This window comes from Oncorhynchus gorbuscha, linkage group LG23 (genome assembly GCF_021184085.1).
Source record: "Oncorhynchus gorbuscha isolate QuinsamMale2020 ecotype Even-year linkage group LG23, OgorEven_v1.0, whole genome shotgun sequence".
Classification (NCBI taxonomy): Eukaryota; Metazoa; Chordata; class Actinopteri; order Salmoniformes; family Salmonidae; genus Oncorhynchus; species Oncorhynchus gorbuscha.
Genome location: NC_060195.1, coordinates 56,649,493 through 56,668,320, shown reverse-complemented (window position 1 = coordinate 56,668,320; position 18,828 = coordinate 56,649,493). Strand labels below are relative to the sequence as shown.

General features: G+C 43.1%; 1 protein-coding gene across 2 annotated transcripts in view; it reads left to right on the top strand.

The window, feature by feature from the left end:
* The window catches only part of LOC124010553 (protein TANC1-like), a 60,676-nt gene that overhangs the window by 21,623 nt on the left and 20,225 nt on the right, over positions 1–18,828 (top strand). For both annotated transcript variants that reach the window (XM_046323125.1, XM_046323124.1), the window contains exons 8-11: positions 11,615–11,731; positions 13,832–14,113; positions 15,009–15,178; positions 18,367–18,598. In XM_046323125.1, coding sequence (XP_046179081.1) covers positions 11,615–11,731; positions 13,832–14,113; positions 15,009–15,178; positions 18,367–18,598 — 801 coding nt within the window. The remainder of the gene's footprint in view (positions 1–11,614; positions 11,732–13,831; positions 14,114–15,008; positions 15,179–18,366; positions 18,599–18,828) is intronic.

Sequence of the window (18,828 nt, the reverse complement as noted above, 5' to 3'; positions counted from 1 at the left end):
TGGCAAGGTGGAGGTGGTGCAAAGGGAGAACAAACAACTTAAAGAACCTTGCTGATGTACAGTGTCCATCAATGCGGGACAATCTAATATGTTCAGGGATACCGGAGAATGACAACAGCAGAGGCTGTGAGGACACAGTCCGAGACTTTATGTCAACTCAACTAAAACTGCCCACTGATGTTGTGTGTAATGTCACTTTCTCCAGAGTCCATAGAATAGGTAAGGCCATAAGCTATTATTGCATGTTTAATTTAAGCAAAAGGAAATGACGAAGAGCAGGGGCAGAGAACTCAGAAACACTGATTTTGGAATGAATGATCACTTCCCCACAGAGATCAATGAAAAGAGAAAAAAACTATATCCCATCATGAAGGAAAAGCATTCCCTGAATCAACGAGTCTCCATGGTGATGGATAAACTTTATATCAACGGGCAATTGTATTGGGACTCTGGAGTAACTCCCTGGCTATTTTAATTTAATGTTCAAATTTGAGTTTGTGTGTTGTAGTGTATCATGACAACTTCAACTATAATGAATATATGCTCTATTGATCCCCACAATAATGAATACATGCTCTATTGATCCCCACAATAATGAATACATGCTCTATTGATCCCCACAATAATGAATACATGTCCTATTGATCCCCACAATAATTAATACATGCTCTATTGATCTCCACAATAATGAATACATGCTCTATTGATCTCCACTATAATGAATACGTGCTCTATTGATCTCCACTATAATGAATATGTGCTCTATTGATCCCCACAATAATGAATACATGCTCTATTGATCCCCACAATAATGAATACATGCTCTATTGATCCCCACAATAATTAATACATGTCCTATTGATCCCCACAATAATGAATACATGCTCTATTGATCTCCACTATAATGAATACATGCTCTATTGATCTCCACTATAATGAATACATGCTCTATTGATCCCCACAATAATGAATACATGCTCTATTGATCCCCACAATAATGAATACATGCTCTATTGATCCCCACAATAATGAGTACATGCTCTATTGATCCCCACAATAATGAATACATGCTCTGTTGATCTCCACTATAATGAATACATGCTCTATTGATCCCCATAATAATGAATACATGCTCTATTGATCCCCACAATAATGAATACATGCTCTATTGATCCCACAATAATGAATACATGCTCTATTGATCTATTGATCCCCACAATAATGAATACATGCTCTATTGATCCCCACAATAATGAATACATGCTCTATTGATCCCCACAATAATGAGTACATGCTCTATTGATCCCCACAATAATGAATACATGCTCTGTTGATCTCCACTATAATGAATACATGCTCTATTGATCCCCATAATAATGAATACATGCTCTATTGATCCCCACAATAATGAATACATGCTCTATTGATCCCCACAATAATGAATACATGCTCTATTGATCCCCACTATAATGAATACATGCTCTATTGATCTCCACTATAATGAATACATGCTCTATTGATCCCCACTATAATGAATACGTGCTCTATTGATCTCCACAATAATGAATACATGCTCTATTGATCCCCACAATAATGAATACATGCTCTATTGATCCCCACAATAATGAATACCTGCTCGAATGATCCCCACAATAATGAATACATGCTCTATTGATCCCCACAATAATGAATACATGCTCTATTGATCTCCAATATAATGAATACATGCTCTATTGATCTCCACTATAATGAATACATGCTCTATTGATCTCCACTATAATGAATACCTGCTCTATTAATCCCCACTATAATGAATACATGCTCTATTGATCCCCACAATAATGAATACATGCTCTATTGATCTCCACTATAATGAATACATGCTCTATTGATCTTCACTTGATAAGGAAAGGCCTGCATATGGCTCAGGTTAATGTATGTAGCCTTCCTCACAAAATACATGAGGCTTTTAACTTGGTCAACATAAATAATATTGATATTTTGGCTTTGACCGAAACACATTTAGATGCATCTGTAAATGATGGGCAAATTAACATTCATGGATATAGTCTACTGAGAAGGGACAGGAATAGGAATGGTGGGGGTGTAGCACTGTACATTCAGAATCATATACCATTTAAGAGAAGGGATGACCTTAATGTATGTCAAGTAGAGGCTCTATGGGCTCAAGTACATCTGCCTCACCAGGCACCCATATTGGGAGGTTGTGTGTATAGACCTCCTAGCTCTAAGGTGTGCTATCTGGATAACTTATGTACTGGGTTTGACCAGGCCACAGATAGCAACAAAGATGTATTTATCTTGGGGGATTTTAATATAAATTGGAAGGATTACAATAATTTGAATATAACAAAATTGATGAGATATGCCAAGAACTGTGGTTTGAAACAAATGGTTAATGATACTACTAGATCATCAATTAAGTTGGGTCATCATTCAGACACATGCATTGATCTGATTTTCTGTAATATACCATTGCAATGCTTAAAAGCCAGATCAATGCCAGTGGGCTGGACAGACCATAATATTGTGACTATAAACACCAAGGTTCCAAAGAAACCCCGAGGATTGTGTTTAAGAGAAATGTTAAAACATTAAACCATGAGTTATTTCTAAATGATTTGGCTGCTGTACCCTGGGAGCTGATTTATCCAGAGGATGATTTAAATCACGCCGCAGAATGTTTTATTGATTTGCTCACTGAGGTAATGGACCATCATGCCCCTATAAGAAAGAGTACAGTTGGTGCCCGTCCATCTCCATGGATTGATGATGAACTGGGTGAGGCTTTTTCTCAAAGAAATATGGCAAAAAGTCTTAGCAGCCAAGTCAAAATTAGAATTTGATTAACAGAATTATAGAACATTACGTAATTATGCAGTTAAATTGAATCAAAAGAAGAAAAAAAATATTTTACAACAATGCTTTTATTGATTGTAAAAATGATTCTAAAAAGGTATGGAACACAGTTAAGGGCTTACTTGGTACATCCATCTCATCATGCCCATCTAGTGTGGAGGTTGACGGGAGAATAATAACAAAACCAGTTGATGTTGACAATCATTTTGCAGATTTTTTTACACAGAAAATTAAATTACTAAGAAACAATGTAGACATACATTCTTCCAAACAAGCTATTGTCCAATGGATTGATGAGCATATTATGAGCAACCAGATCTGCTCTTTTAGTCTACAAACGGTGTCAGTGGAGGAGGTGTTAAACCTATTGAAGTCATTACCTGATGGTAAATCTACAGGTTATGGTCTTAGGGACAATTTTTTGCTTCGCTGTGCTGCTCCCCAGATTGCAGTTCCTCTGAGATACATATTTAATTGGTCACTGGAAAAGGGGATGTTTGCAAATGTATGGAAGCATGCGAAACTGTGTCCTATTCCGAAAGACTGCAAAGAACCCATTACTCCTGCCAATTTGTCTACTCCCTACACTCAGTAAGATATTGGAGGGTATTGTGAGTAGACGAATATGGGCGTACATGGAAAATAATTATCTGATTACAGCCAATCAGCATGCGTATTGCAAAAAACATTCCACTACCACTGCATTGGTTGACATGACTGACCAGTGGCTCAATGCTATGGATAATGGCAAGTTTGTGGGTGTACTATTTTTAAATTTCAGTGCAGCATTTGATTTAGTGGATCATGAAATAATTTTGACAAAATTAATGCATTATGGTTTTAAGGAGGCAACATTGAATTGGGTACAGTCATATCTAACTGACAGGAAACAGTCCACCTATATCAATGGTTCATTTTCTTCCCCTCATGTGTTAAACTGTGGAATACCGCAGGGCAGCTGCCTTGAGCCACTTCTCTATTTAATATACAGTGGGGCAAAAAAGTATTTAGTCAGCCACCAATTGTGCAAGTTCTCCCACTTAAAAAGATGAGAGAGGCCTGTCATTTTCATCATAGGTACACTTCAACTATGACAGACAAAATGAGAGAAAAAAAATTCAGAAAATCACATTGTAGGATTTTTAATGAATCTATTTGCAAATTATGGTGGAAAATAAGTATTTGGTCATCTACAAACAAGCAAGATTTCTGGCTCTCACAGACCTGTAACTTCTTCTTTAAGAGGCTCCTCTGTCCTCCACTCGTTACCTGTATTAATGGCACCTGTTTGAACTTGTTATCAGTATAAAAGACACCTGTCCACAACCTCAAACAGTCACACTCCAAACTCCACTATGGCCAAGACCAAAGAGCTGTCAAAGGATACCAGAAACAAAATTGTAGACCTGCACCAGGCTGGGAAGACTGAATCTGTAATAGGTAAGCAGCTTAGTTTGAAGAAATCAACTGTGGGAGCAATTATTAGAAAATGGAAGACATACAAGACCACTGATAATCTCCCTCGATCTGGGGCTTCACGCAAGATCTCACCCCATGGGGTCAAAATTATCACAAGAACGGTGAGCAAAAATCCCAGAACCACACGGGGGGTCCTAGTGAATGACCTGCAGAGAGCTGGGACCAAAGTAACAAAGCCTACCATCAGTAACACACTACGCCGCCAGGGACTCAAATCCTGCAGTGCCAGACGTGTCCCCCTGCTTAAGCCAGTACATGTCCAGGCCTGTCTGAAGTTTGCTAGAGAGCATTTGGATGATCCAGAAGAAGATTGGAAGAATGTCATATGGTCAGATGAAACCAAGATAGAACATTTTGGTAAAAACTCAACTCGTCGTGTTTGGAGGACAAAGAATGCTGAGTTGCATCCAAAGAACACCATACTTACTGTGAAGCATGGGGGTGGAAACATCATGCTTTGGGGCTGTTTTTCTGCAAAGGGACCAGGACGACTGATCCGTGTAAAGAAAAGAATGAATGGGGCCATGTATCTTGAGATTTTGAGTGAAAACCTTCCATCAGCATGGGCATTGAAGATTAAACGTGGCTGGGTCTTTCAGCATGACAATGATCCCAAACACACCGCCCGGGCAACGAAGGAGTGGCTTCGTAAGAAGCATTTCAAGGTCCTGGAGTGGCCTAGCCAGTCGCCAGATCTCAACCCCATAGAAAATCTTTGGAGGGAGTTGAAAGTCCGTGTTGCCCAGCAACAGCCCCAAAACAACACTGCTCTAGAGGAGATCTGCATGGAGGAATGGGCCAAAATAACAGCAAAAGTGTGTGAAAACCTTGTGAAGTCTTACAGAAAACGTTTGACCTCTGTCATTGCCAACAAAGGGTATATAACAAAGTATTAAATATTAAAACAGCATGCATAATCAGAAGGATAGCTAAATATTTACCAGGAAAAATGTATTAAAAGAACCATGGACACTTACCACACCGCATACTGATCCTTTTCGCCTCTCCTCTTCGGAAGAAGAGGAGGAAATCCCTGACACTGATGGTCACTCTGACAGAGCTGCAGAGTTCCTCTGTAGAGATTGGATAATCTTCCACAAGGACAACCATCTCTGCAGCACTCAACAATCAGGACTTTATGTTAGAGTGGCCAGATGGAAGCCACTCCTCAGTTAAAAGCACATGACAGCCCGCTTGGAGTTTGCCAAAAGGCACCTAAAGGACTCTCAGACCATGAGAAAGAAGATTATCTGGATTGATGAAACCAAGATTGAAATCTTTGGCCTAAATGCCAAGAGTCACATCTGAAGGAAACCTGGCACCATCCCTACGGTGAAGCATGGTGGTGGCAGTATCGTGCTGTGGGGATGTTATTCAGTGGCAGGGACTGGGAGACTAGTCCGGATTGAGGGAAAGATGAACGGAGTGAACTGCAGAGAGATTCTTGATGAAAACCTTCTCCAGAGCGTTCAGACTGGGGCAAAGGTTCACCTTCCAACAGGACAACGACTCTAAGCACACAGCCAAGACAACGCAGGAGTGGCTTGGAGACAAGTCTCTGAATGTCCTAGAGTGGCCCACCTAAAGCCTGGACTTGAACCCGATCAAAAATCTCTGGAGAGACCTGAAAATAGCTTGAGAGGATCTGCAGAGAAGAATAGGAGAAACTCCCCAGATACAGGTTTTCCAAGCTTGTAGCATCATACCTAAGAAGACTCAAGGCTGTAATCACTGCCAAAGATGCTTCAACAAAATACTAAGCTTATGTAAATGTGGTATTTCAGTTTTGTATTTTTATGTGCAAACATTTTTTTAAATCTTCTTTTTTTGTCATTATGGGGTATTGTGTGTAGATTGATGAGGGGGAAACAATTGAATCCAATTTCAAATAAGGCAACAACGTTACAAAATGTGGAAAAGTGAAGGGGTCTGAATATTTTCCGAATGCACCGTACATATAGCCTCCTCCCATTTGCACTGGACTCTAAGTGCATCGTCAAGTCAACCAATCCCTCTAATCTCAATTCCAACCCTCAGATATTGACAGACTAACCCATCTTTCCCACTACGTTATCATTTTACTATTTATTTTAGCAATACACTTCATTCTATTTCACGTTGATGTCTTGAACCTCTCTATTTGTCCTTTATATTTTCCATGGATTGATCTTAGTTTTTTAGATCTCCAAACAGTGCTGTTTCTACATCCATCTGAACACAGACATTTCTGACTCAACAGCCATTCCTGGATCTGACTCCAAAAGTGAGCCGCCAAAGAGATCACAGTACCAAAGAGATCATCTATTGATCAAGTTTCTTCGTTGCAGTGTGCACAAGCCTCACCCCAATATATTGAGCATTATTTTTGTGGCGAGAACATTATATGATCGTTTCAATTGAAAAGAACGGATTGATGCGTCAATTTTTGTATAACAGTTCATAAAACCGGTGCCATGGTATTGAGACATCAAACATCTCTTCCCAATTATCTGGAATTTTATTCCTGAATAGATGTCAAACCTCTCGTTTTTTAAGTGCACATGATATATTTTACCGTTTATACTAGTCATTTTAAGCCATGCAACAAATGAATTCCTTTCCCTTTTGAGTAATTGCCCCTGACATTTTTTCTGTGGCAGAGCTGTGATGAGTTGGTTAAACTTTTGTATTGATCATACATCCCCATACTCCTTTGTTAATTGCTCGTTTCTCAACATTTTACTGTCCTTATTCTCAATGTCATTCATATACACGATAACGTTCTTATCATTGTTTTGTGCAATAAAATAGTTATTTCCTTTATCAGGTTGCAGTTTAGACGTACTATTTGCTGTCGTATTTGTTCAGACTCTTCTGAAGGATGACATTGGAATTGTAACCATCTTTGTGTGTCTCTTTGTGTGTCCGATAGTTTGCCATTTACCGTATATACGAGTAATTAAAACATGGTAGTAGTAGTGGAGCTCTGAGCAGATAGATCTCTATTGGAATGCCATCGAGACCAGGGGTTTTCCCCGTCTGAAGGAATCATTTGCCAACCGTAGTTCGTCCTGTGTAAATAGGCCACCGCAAGATATTTTTAGTGTCGCAGCTAGTTTAAGATGATTTTTTGGGGAGAAGGGTTTCACAAAACTTATCGTTAATTGAGATTGCAAGAACCTGACAAGAGAACCTTTGTTTTGTTTTTTTAACTTAGGCCTCCTGAGTGGCGCAGAGGTTTAAGGCACTGCATTGCATCGGGTTCATTTCCCGGGCTGTGCCACAACCGGCCGTGGCTGGGAGTCACATAGGACGGCGCACAATTGGCATCGTCCTGGTTCGGGGAGGGTTTGGCCGGTGGGGCTTTACTTGGCTCATCGTGCTCTAGCGACTCCTTGTGGCGGGCCGGGTGCCAGTTGAACAGTGTTTCCTCTGACACTTTGGTGCGGCTGACTTCCGGGGTAAGCTTGCGGGTGTTGTGTCGGAGGATGCATGACTCCACTTTCAAAAAATCTCATTTGGTGAGAAGGATTTCTCCATTGTTTGTAACAAAATGTTGTAGATTATTTTTGGTCGCTATATTGAAGGTTTAAGGAAAACTTGGTGCATTTTTTTTGCCATTCTCCATCCAATTTGCACACTCTTGGTATTCTCTCAACCAGCTTCACCTGGAATGCCTTTCCAACAGTCTTGAAGGAGTTCCCACATATGCTGAGCACTTGATGGCTGCTTTTCCTTCACTCTGCGGTCTGACTCATCACAAACAATCTCAATTTGGTTGAGGTCAGAGGATTGTGGAGGCCAGGTCATCTGATGCAGCACTCCATCACTCTCCTTCTTGGTCAAATAGTCCTTACACAGCCTGGAGGTGTGTTGGGTCATTGTCCTGTTGAAAACAAATGATAGTCCCACTAAGCCCAAACCAGGTGGAATGGCGTATCGCTGCAGAATGCTGTGGCAGCCATGCTGGTTAAGTGTGCCTTGAATTCTAAATAAATCACAGACAGTGTCACCAGCAAAACACCCCCACACCATAACACCTCCTCCTCCATGTTTTATGGTGGGAAATACACATGCAGAGATCATCCGTTCATCTACACCGTGTCTCACAAAGACATAGCAGTTGGAACCAAAAATCTCCAATTTGGACTCCAGACCAAAGGACAAATTTCCACCGGTCTAATGTCCATTGCTTGTGTTTCTTGGCCCAAGCAAGTATCTTCTGGTTGTTGGTGTCCTTTGCAGCACTTCGACCATGAAGGCCTGATTCACACAGTCTCCTCTGAACAGTTGATGTTGAGATGTGTCTGTTACTTATTTATTTCGGCTGCAATTTCTGAGGCTGGTCTTTAATGAACTTACCCTCTACAGCAGAAGTAACTATTGGTCTTCCATTCCTGTGGCAGTCCTCATGAGAGCCAGTTTCATTATAGCGCTTGATGTTTTTTGTGACTGCATTTGAAGAAACTTTTAAAGTTCTTGAAATGTTCCGTATTGACTGACCTTCGTGTCACTTTTAATAAGGCACACCTGTTAATTAAAATGCATTCCAGGTGACTACCTCATGAAGCTGGTTGAGAGAATGCCAAGAGTGTGCAAAGCTGTCATCAAGGCAAAGGGTGGCTATTTGAAGAATCTCAAATCTCGAATATATTTTGATTTGTTTATCACTTTTTTGGTTACTACAAGATTCCATATGTGTTATTTCATAGTTTCTGCAATGTAGGAAATAGTCAAAATAAAGAAAAATCCTTGAATGAGTAGGTGCCCTAAAACGTTTGACCGGTAGTGTATATATACTGTATAATGCATTGTAGTCCCCTACCATTACAATATCATTATTTGTATCTTGGAGACATAATCATTAGATTATCATACATTTTGTCAAAGAAGTTTGGATCGTCATTATTCGGCCCATATATATTTATGAGCCACATCTGTTTATCATCAAGTAGTATATTCAAAGCAATCCATCTTCCTTGAGGATCCATTTTACCGGATTGCACCTCAAGATCTACTGTAGATTGTCTTTCAGTAGGATTATAAGACCTTTTGAATTCCTTAGCCCATGACAGAAATAGATTTCACCATCCTACTCTTCTTTCCCCCGGCCACTTCGTCAGAAGATATTGAACGAGTTTCCTGTAAACAATAAATATGGTAATCCTTCTCCTTTAGCCATGTGAAAACTGCTCTTCTTTTCCTATTATCAGCCAAACCATTAGAATTATAGCTAGCTGCAATTCAATTCATCAGTTACCACAATTTACCACGATGGGTTATATTTTGAGATACTAACCACTATCCTTAACACTTTTATGAAATACTTATCCATGCTTACCAGTACCACCAGAATCAATACCTGTCCATTATCCACATAGCTGTACCATGATAGATGCACTGCTGTACAAACTGTAGCTGTGCCCTGATAGATGCACTGCTGTACAAACTGTATCTGTGCCCTGATAGATGCACTGCTGTACAAACTGTAGCTGTACCATGATAGATGCACTGCTGTACAAACTGTAGCTGTACCATGATAGATGCACTGCTGTACAAACTGTAGCTGTGCCCTGATAGATGCACTGCTGTACAAACTGTAGCTGTGCCCTGATAGATGCACTGCTGTACAAGCTGTAGCTGTGCCCTGATAGATGCACTGCTGTACAAACTGTAGCTGTGCCCTGATAGATGCACTGCTGTACAAACTGTAGCTGTGCCCTGATAGATGCACTGCTGTACAAACTGTAGCTGTGCCCTGATAGATGCACTGCTGTACAAACTGTAGCTGTACCATGATAGATGCACTGCTATGCAAACTGTAGCTGTGCCCTGATAGATGCACTGCTGTACAAACTGTAGCTGTGCCCTGATAGATGCACTGCTGTACAAGCTGTAGCTGTGCCCTGATAGATGCACTGCTGTACAAACTGTAGCTGTGCCCTGATAGATGCACTGCTGTACAAACTGTAGCTGTGCCCTGATAGATGCACTGCTGTACAAGCTGTAGCTGTGCCCTGATAGATGCACTGCTGTACAAACTGTAGCTGTGCCCTGATAGATGCACTGCTATGCAAACTGTAGCTGTGCCCTGATAGATGCACTGCTGTACAAACTGTAGCTGTGCCCTGATAGATGCACTGCTGTACAAACTGTAGCTGTGCCCTGATAGATGCACTGCTGTACAAACTGTAACTATACCATGATAGATGCACTGCTATGCAAACTGAAACTCCAGCAGCAGACTAAGTATACCTCCAGTTGTCCACCCCTAAACACAGGGATCCTTGGACCCATAAGAAGTTGGGACCCATCTCTTGAAAAGAGCACGCGGTGCCACCCACTTACAACCAGTTCAGCAGCGCTAAGCAGTTCTGACACTTTGTCTCAGTTGTACTACATAACTTTAGTGTTTGTATTGATTTTTTCTGAATACCTTAATTTCTTTCACGTTTGACGGCACGCATCCCACCCAGAAGCCAGCCGCACCAATGTGTCGGAGGAAACGCCGTGCACCTAGTGACCTGGTCAGCGCGCACTGCACCCAGCCCGCCACAGGAGTCGCTAGTGCACGATGAGACAAGGATATCCCTACCGGCCAAACCCTCCCTAACCTGGACGACGCTAGTGTGTCGCCCCATGGACCTCCCGGTCGCGGCCGGCTGCGACAGAGCCTGGGCTTGAACCCAGAGTCTCTAGTGGCACAGCTAGCACTGCCTTAGACCCGGGAGGCCCTGAAACCAATGTCTTACTATTTAAGAAACTGACAGACTATATTATAGGCCAATTGCTTCAGTCATCATGCACTGGTTAAATATCTCTGTGTCAGTGAAGGGCTTGGTGTGTTAAGTTAAAACCAGGGCTTGAATTGAAGGGGGTATGTTATACCTTTGGTGCCATTGTTGTGATGAACTTGTGAGGTAGTTGAAGAGAACCTTGATAGCTGATTGGCTGACGGTGGGACATGCCTTGCATCTGCTCTTAGCACTGCTCACACTTGGCGAAAATGGCCGATATGAGGCCCAATATAGTAAACATGTTTGAAAAGAATTGGGGTGCCATAGAACAGTAGGTTGAAATGGGGACAGAGCTCCATAGTTATACTGTTTGGCGATGAAGGGGTTTGTTCATTTTATTCCCAAATGTTTAAGATGTTCTACCTTGAAGGCAAAACGAATGAAACAACTCTATAAAAAGCTCTCTTTCCTGCTTTCCCTCATTCGTTATTTTCTACTTCTCTTCTCCTTCATTCTGTCTCTCATGTCTTCCCCTGCAGCCACTAGTTCCACTAAGCTGGAGGATCTGAGCTCCCTGGATGATCAACGGAGTGCTGCTCCCCAGCGAAGCTCCATCAAACAGCCCTGGAACAGCACAGGGGGAAGGGACACCAAAGGTATGGTACTGTTTGTGTGTGTGTGTGTGTGTGTGTGTGTGTGTGTGTGTGTGTGTGTGTGTGTGTGTGTGTGTGTGTGTGTGTGTGTGTGTGTGTGTGTGTGTGTGTGTGTGTGTGTGTGTGTGTGTGTGTGTGTGTGTGTGTGTGTGTGTGTGCATGAAGGCATTTATTGTGGCATGTGTGTGTGTGCAGGGCCGGCACTAGCCTTTTGGGGGCCCTAGGCAATATTTGGTCGGGCCCCCTCCCCACTTCACAGGCAAAACCTTTTAGTGGACCCCCTCTTGACTGAGGAGAGAAAACATTTAAGTCCATTTCCTGCAATTCTACACATTTTATCATGGGGTGGAGGGGAAAAAAAGTGCAGTTTTACAGCTAATTTCCAAAAATGATACACTACATGAAAAAAATTATGTGGACACCTGCTCATCGAACATCTCATTCCAAAATCATGGGCATTAATAAGGAGTTGGTTCCCCCTTTCCTGCTATAACAGCCTCCACTCTTCTGGGACGGCTTTCCACTAGATGTTGGAACATTGCTGCGGGGACTTGCTTCCATTCAGCCACGAGCATTAGTGAGGTTGGGCACTGATGTTGGGTGATTAGGCCTGGCTCGCAGTCAGCGTTCCAATTCAAAGGTGTTCGATGGGGTTGAGGTCAGAGCTCTGTGCAGGCCAGTCAAGTTCTTCCACACTGATCTCGACAAACCATTTCTGTATAGACCCCGCTTTGTGCACGGGGCCAAAAAAAAAGGAAAGGGCCTTCCCCGAACTGCACAGAATTGTCTAGAATGTCATTGTATGCTGTAGCGTTGAAATTTTTGCATTCAATGGAACTAAGGAGCCTAGCCTGAACCATGAAAAACAGCCCCAGACCATTATTCCTCCTCCACCAAACTTTACCGTTGGCACTATGCATTCGGGCAGGTAGGGTTCTCCTGGCTTCTGATGAATTGACTTATTGGAAAGGTGGCACCCTTTGATGGTGCCAAGTTGAAAGTCACTGAGCTCTTCAGTATGACCATTCTACTGCCAATGTTTGTCTATGGAGATTGCATGGCTGTGTACTCAATTTTATACACCCGTCAGCAGCGGTCAGGGACCCTGGGCAGGTGCCCTTGGTACGTGGTCAGCAATTCAGCCATGATTACTACAAGTTTAGATAGCTGGCTAGACTAACCAATCTAAAAATGTTTTGCTGACATGGGCTAATTGAGTGACTATCAGTTACTGACATAACAAGAGGAAAACTTCTGATGCACAACCAAATTTCGAAATTGCATCTTGAAACCGATTAACTAACCTGCTAATATTGTTGCACTCGCTAAGTCTAGGGGTCCTATGTCCAGTTGCATGGTCTGTAACCTGAATGAATGTGTGCATTTTTGTGAGAAATCAGCGTTACCTTACCTTAAGCCCGGGGCCAGCTCTGCCTTGACTCCTTTGGGTCGACGAGCCGAAGTGGATTATTATGTTCAGATGGTGACAGGAACAAATATATACAAAAAGGAAAACTACAAACAGGCCTAAATGAAAGACTCAAACCCAAACGAAGGGCCTCGTGGCCACCAAACCAACCAGCAGCCTCCCGGCTCTCCAAACTGGCACTCTGACTGACGATCATCTTAATTGGCAGTAATTTATGTGCTTATCAAGGCTAAGCTCAGCATCTAGATCCGGTTACTGCCACCTGGGGGATGAAGTGTGGAAGCGGATCCTGGATTGTGTGTTTGTCTATGTCATAACATTAACCTTCACCCCATATCATAACGCGCTCAACAGTAAGTCGAGACCCCGACTGAGATCCTGCCTTAGTGCATGCAATTATTGTGTTACACCACCATACACAACTATATTATTGTTGTACACCACATTATATATATATATATATATGCCATTTAGCAGACACTTTTATCCAAAGCGACTTACATATGTGTGTGCATACATTCTACGTATGGGTGGTCCCGGGGATCGAACCCACTACCCTGGCGTTACAAGCGCCATGCTCTACCAACTGAGCACAGAAGGACCACATTACTCTTTAAAAGGAACAGGAAGTCATGTTAGTAACCCCTGTGTTCTTCTCTTTTCTCTTCGTCCAGCGCGCTTCGCTCCCTTCAAATCAGGCGACATCGTGCTGAAGCCGTTGTTGTTTGAGGTTCCTGCCGACGCCATGGATGCACTGTTCCAAGGCCGTGATTGGCTGTTCCATCGGCTAGAGGAGGTCCTAAGGGAGAGTGACACCTGCGAGGGCCGTGGGGCCGTTATCGTGGGCGATGTGGGCTTCGGCAAGACGGCCGTCGTCTCGCGGCTGGTGGCTCTCAGCTGTCATGGAGGTCACATGCAACAGGTCCCCACCCAGAGTCCCTGCACCTCCCCCAAAAGTAAGACAAACATTTCCCTTCTCCGGAGGTACTTTGTTTGAAATGATAAACAGGAGGAACCTCTTGATATACAACATCTCTTTTTTGAGAAAGCTGCCACTTCCCTGTACCCCAGAATGGAAGGATGAACGGTTGGTTACTCATTCAGCGATGGGTGATTTAAACATTCACATTTGTCATTATGAGTTTGACAATTTTAGAACTAGGCAAGCCAACCCGAAATTGTCGACCTTGAGATCCGTCATACTTTTTCCGAACCATCACTCGCAAGTAGCAGGGTCCATCAGATATTTTGGTCCTTGCGGATGAGCCACACAAAGATACAGGAATAAAACCTTTGAAAGCTATGACTGATTGTGTGGTGATTGGTGTTGCGCAAGCGTTGCTACGTCAGTAGCTAGGTACAGTACCACACTTTTCTCCCACCATCCATGGCCGTGAATTCACACCGCATATCGTTTTCTCGGGTCCCCATCCAGCAAATTGATACAGTGCACCATATGGCACGCCAGTAATGACATCAAGTAATGACATCATTTAGGTTAAGAGTAGGAATAGGCTTTCATGTGCCTACTCAGGGACATATATTATAGACAGTGACCTAATTATAGTGCACGATGATAAATGCCTGACAGAGACTGAAGTGATTTGCCATTGTGACTCAGGGCCTTATTTAATTAACATTGTTTACTGGAGATATGTTTAGATCCATTATGGAAACCAGTCCACAATGATGCTTTTAACATGCTCTCTCGTAGTCACAGCACAAGATTTTGTATTTTTTTTGTCTCGTCATGAGTGCTGGTTTTCAAAAAACGGATTATTATTCTCCTCCAACTTCCATTTAAAAAGTAATGACAGTCCACATGTGTGTCTTGCTGTGTCCCTCTTGCAGGTGGGGATAGGGGGACAGACGGAGTCTCCAAACAGCCGCCCCAGCCCAGCACCCCCACCACAGACCCCCAGCCCAGCACCCCCACCACAGACCCCCAGCCCAGCGAAACAACCTGCCCCGGGACACCAGAGGCACACCGAGACGATGCTGTCAAACGCCTGGCCAGCAAGGTACGTACACACACACATACATACACAAATACATACACAAATACAGACAGACAGACAGGCAGACAGGCAGACAGGCAGGCAGGCAGGCAGGCAGGCAGGCAGGCAGGCAGGCAGGCAGGCAGGCAGGCAGGCAGGCAGGCAGGCAGGCAGGCAGGCAGGCAGGCAGGCATACATACATACATACATACATACACACATACACACATACACACATACACACAAACACAGACACCTCTGGATCTTTAATCCAATCACACAATTCTGGGTTGTCAATCAAAAAATGAATTGCATGTAAGGTGATATACTTATTGAGTCATTTTATTTGACATTTGAGTCATTTAACAGACATGAAAGAGGAAGACATCACAAAACAGTTCTGAGAGCTGGGACTTAAAAAATACACATTATTTCAAAACTATGCATTTTGCTGATAGAATCTTATCGTCCCAAGTCCTTGATTATTTATATCATAGGTTCTGGTCCTCTTTTTTATTTTTAAGAAGAAGAATGGCCAAAATCAAATCAAATGTATTTATATAGCCCTTCGTACATCAGCTGATATCTCAAAGTGCTGTACAGAAACCCAGCCTAAAACCCCAAACAGCAAGCAATGCAGGTGTAGAAGCACGGTGGCTAGGAAAAACTCCCTAGAAAGGCCAAAACTTAGAGAGGAGCCAGGCTATGTGGGGTGGCCAGTCCTCTTCTGGCTGTGCTGAGTGGAGATTATAACAGAACATGGCCAAGATGTTCAAATGTTCATAAATGACCAGCATGGTCGAATAATAATAAGGCAGAACAGTTGAAACTGGAGCAGCAGCACGGCCAGGTGGACTGGGGACAGCAAGGAGTCATCATGTCAGGTAGTCCTGGGGCACGGTCCTAGGGCTCAGGTCCTCCGAGAGAGAGAAAGAAAGAGAGAATTAGAGAGAGCATATGTGGGGTGGCCAGTCCTCTTCTAGCTGTGCCGGGTGGAGATTATAACAGAACATGGCCAAGATGTTCAATTGTTCATAAATGACCAGCAGCGTCGTATAATAATAAGGCAGAACAGTTGAAACTGGAGCAGCAGCACGGTCAGGTGGACTGGGGACAGCAAGGAGTCATCATGTCAGGTAGTCCTGGGCTGGGGCATGGTCCTAGGGCTCAGGTCCTCCGAGAGAGAGAAAGAAAGAGAGAAGGAGAGAATTAGAGAATGCACACTTAGATTCACACAGGACACCGAATAGGACAGGAGAAGTACTCCAGATATAACAAACTGACCCTAAATCAAAATCAAATCAAATTTATTTATATAGCCCTTCGTACATCAGCTGATATCTCAAAGTGCTGTACAGAAACCCAGCCTAAAACCCCAAACAGCAAACAATGCAGGTGTAAAAGCACGGTGGCTAGGAAAAACTCCCTAGAAAGGCCAAAACTTAGGAAGAAACCTAGAGAGGAACCGGGCTATGTGGGGTGGCCAGTCCTCTTCTGGCTGTGCCGGGTAGAGATTATAACAGAACATGACCAAGATGTTCAAATGTTCATAAATGACCAGCATGGTCGAATAATAATAAGGCAGAACAGTTGAAACTGGAGCAGCAGCATGGCCAGGTGGACTGGGGACAGCAAGGAGTCATCATGTCAGGTAGTCCTGGGGCATGGTCCTAGGGCTCAGGTCCTCCGAGAGAGAGAAAGAAAGAGAGAAGGAGAGAATTAGAGAACGCACACTTAGATTCACACAGGACACCGAATAGGACAGGAGAAGTACTCCAGATATAACAAACTGACCCTAGCCCCCCGACACATAAACTACTGCAGCATAAATACTGGAGGCTGAGACAGGATATAACCCCACCCACTTTGCCAAAGCACAGCCCCCACACCACCACATAATGTAAGCTCTTTATGGTAAAACAAATAAATACAAGTACATTTGAGAATGTTTACGGCCCTTAGGAGAGGCATGGCTGTTTTTGTCTTGTTCTACAGTATTAAATTTACCAAATGTTATTGATAACTAGCAAATAGTTTACTGACTTTGGGTGTCAGGGACTCGAGAAATATGTCCGTTTAACTCAACCAGAGCTAATGTTTTTTTAGTTATCCATAGGATATAGTGCATTTGTCATTTTAGGGAATTATCACTTCGACAAATGTGTGATGACCATTAAATAATATATCTGACGACATGATTAGAAAGAAGGAAGGCTCTTTTCTTTATTTAATCATTAAATGTCTGTACTTTTCCATTGAAATGCAAATAATTGTAACATTCTGTGCCAGATAGAACCTAAGGTTCTAATTGTGATTCTTTCCCCCACTTAGTATTTTGATACTCTGCACTTTAGGTACCTTGAATGGGTTCTGAAAGAAGAATTCAATTCAAAACAGTTCTGAGATCTGGGATGTGAAAACATTCATGCTCAATATCTCAGAACTACGCCTTGCGCAGATAGTAGGCTTCTTTCTTGAATCACTGCCAATAGACCAACTCCTAATTCCTCTATAATTGGTCTCAGAGATGAAGAGTCGTGCAGCTTCACGTAGTAATACTGTTGAGTTTGACAAATTGGGTTCCAAGGCAACTGGAGTAGGTTTCTGACTGACTGGAGAAGGTTTCTGACTGACTGGAGAAGGTTTCTGACTGACTGGAGAAGGTTTCTGACATCTGTTTGTCCCTTTTGATGAGTTCCTGAATTCAAGATGACCCCTGGGTGTATGGATACTTCTCCGTCCTCAACAAAATGAACAAGATGGCTCTGTTAACTGTATGTTCATGTAATTACTGATATGGTGAATAATGAATAAAAACCATCGAGTCCCAAAGACCGCAGTCCTGTCGGTTTTTGTTTCCTAGGAAGAGTGTGTTTACTCTTAACATCCCTGGTATGTTTTTCCCCGTTCCATTAAGTGGATCCGACATGGCTGCTTGATTAGCCAATCTGCTAATTAGCAACTAATCACAGTCACTTTAGCCTAATGGAGTAAATCAAATGCTGATTTGTGAGATGGAGATATTCAAAGTCTGTTGAGGACTTACTTCTCTGGAAAGTTCAAGACACTCAAGGCAGTCAAAACACTGAAAGAGCGTTATTGAAGTGCTTAATTAGGGAGTCTCTCTCTCTCTCACTCCCCCTCCCTCTCTCTCTCTCTCGCTCTCACTCCCCCTCCCTCTCTCTCTCTCTCTCTCTCTCTCTCTCTCTCAGGTGGTGTCCTACCACTTCTGCCAGGCTGACAACACCTACACCTGCCTGGTCCCAGAGTTTGTGCACAGTGTCGCCGCCCTGCTGTCCAGAGCGCCACAGCTCAGCGGCTACAGGGAGCTGCTGCTAAAGGAACCTCATATACAGAGCATGCTCAGTCTGCGCTCATGTGTCCAGGACCCCATCGCTGCCTTCCGCAGGGGAGTCCTGGAGCCCCTCGTCAACCTGCGGAAGGGTATCTACTAACTTACTCCTGCAGTCTCCATGTTCTCACCCTGCTTCAACCCCTCCCCACCCCCTTCATCCACTTCTGTAAGTGGTAACACCTGCAGCTGCTACTCACCAGCTAGACGTCACCTCCAACCCCTCCTCTTACAGTTTGATGAATTGTCATGCGCCACCTGAAACGGTTGATTAGGACTCCGTGGTGGGCTCCTAGATCATTTTGGGATAATAAGGTCACTA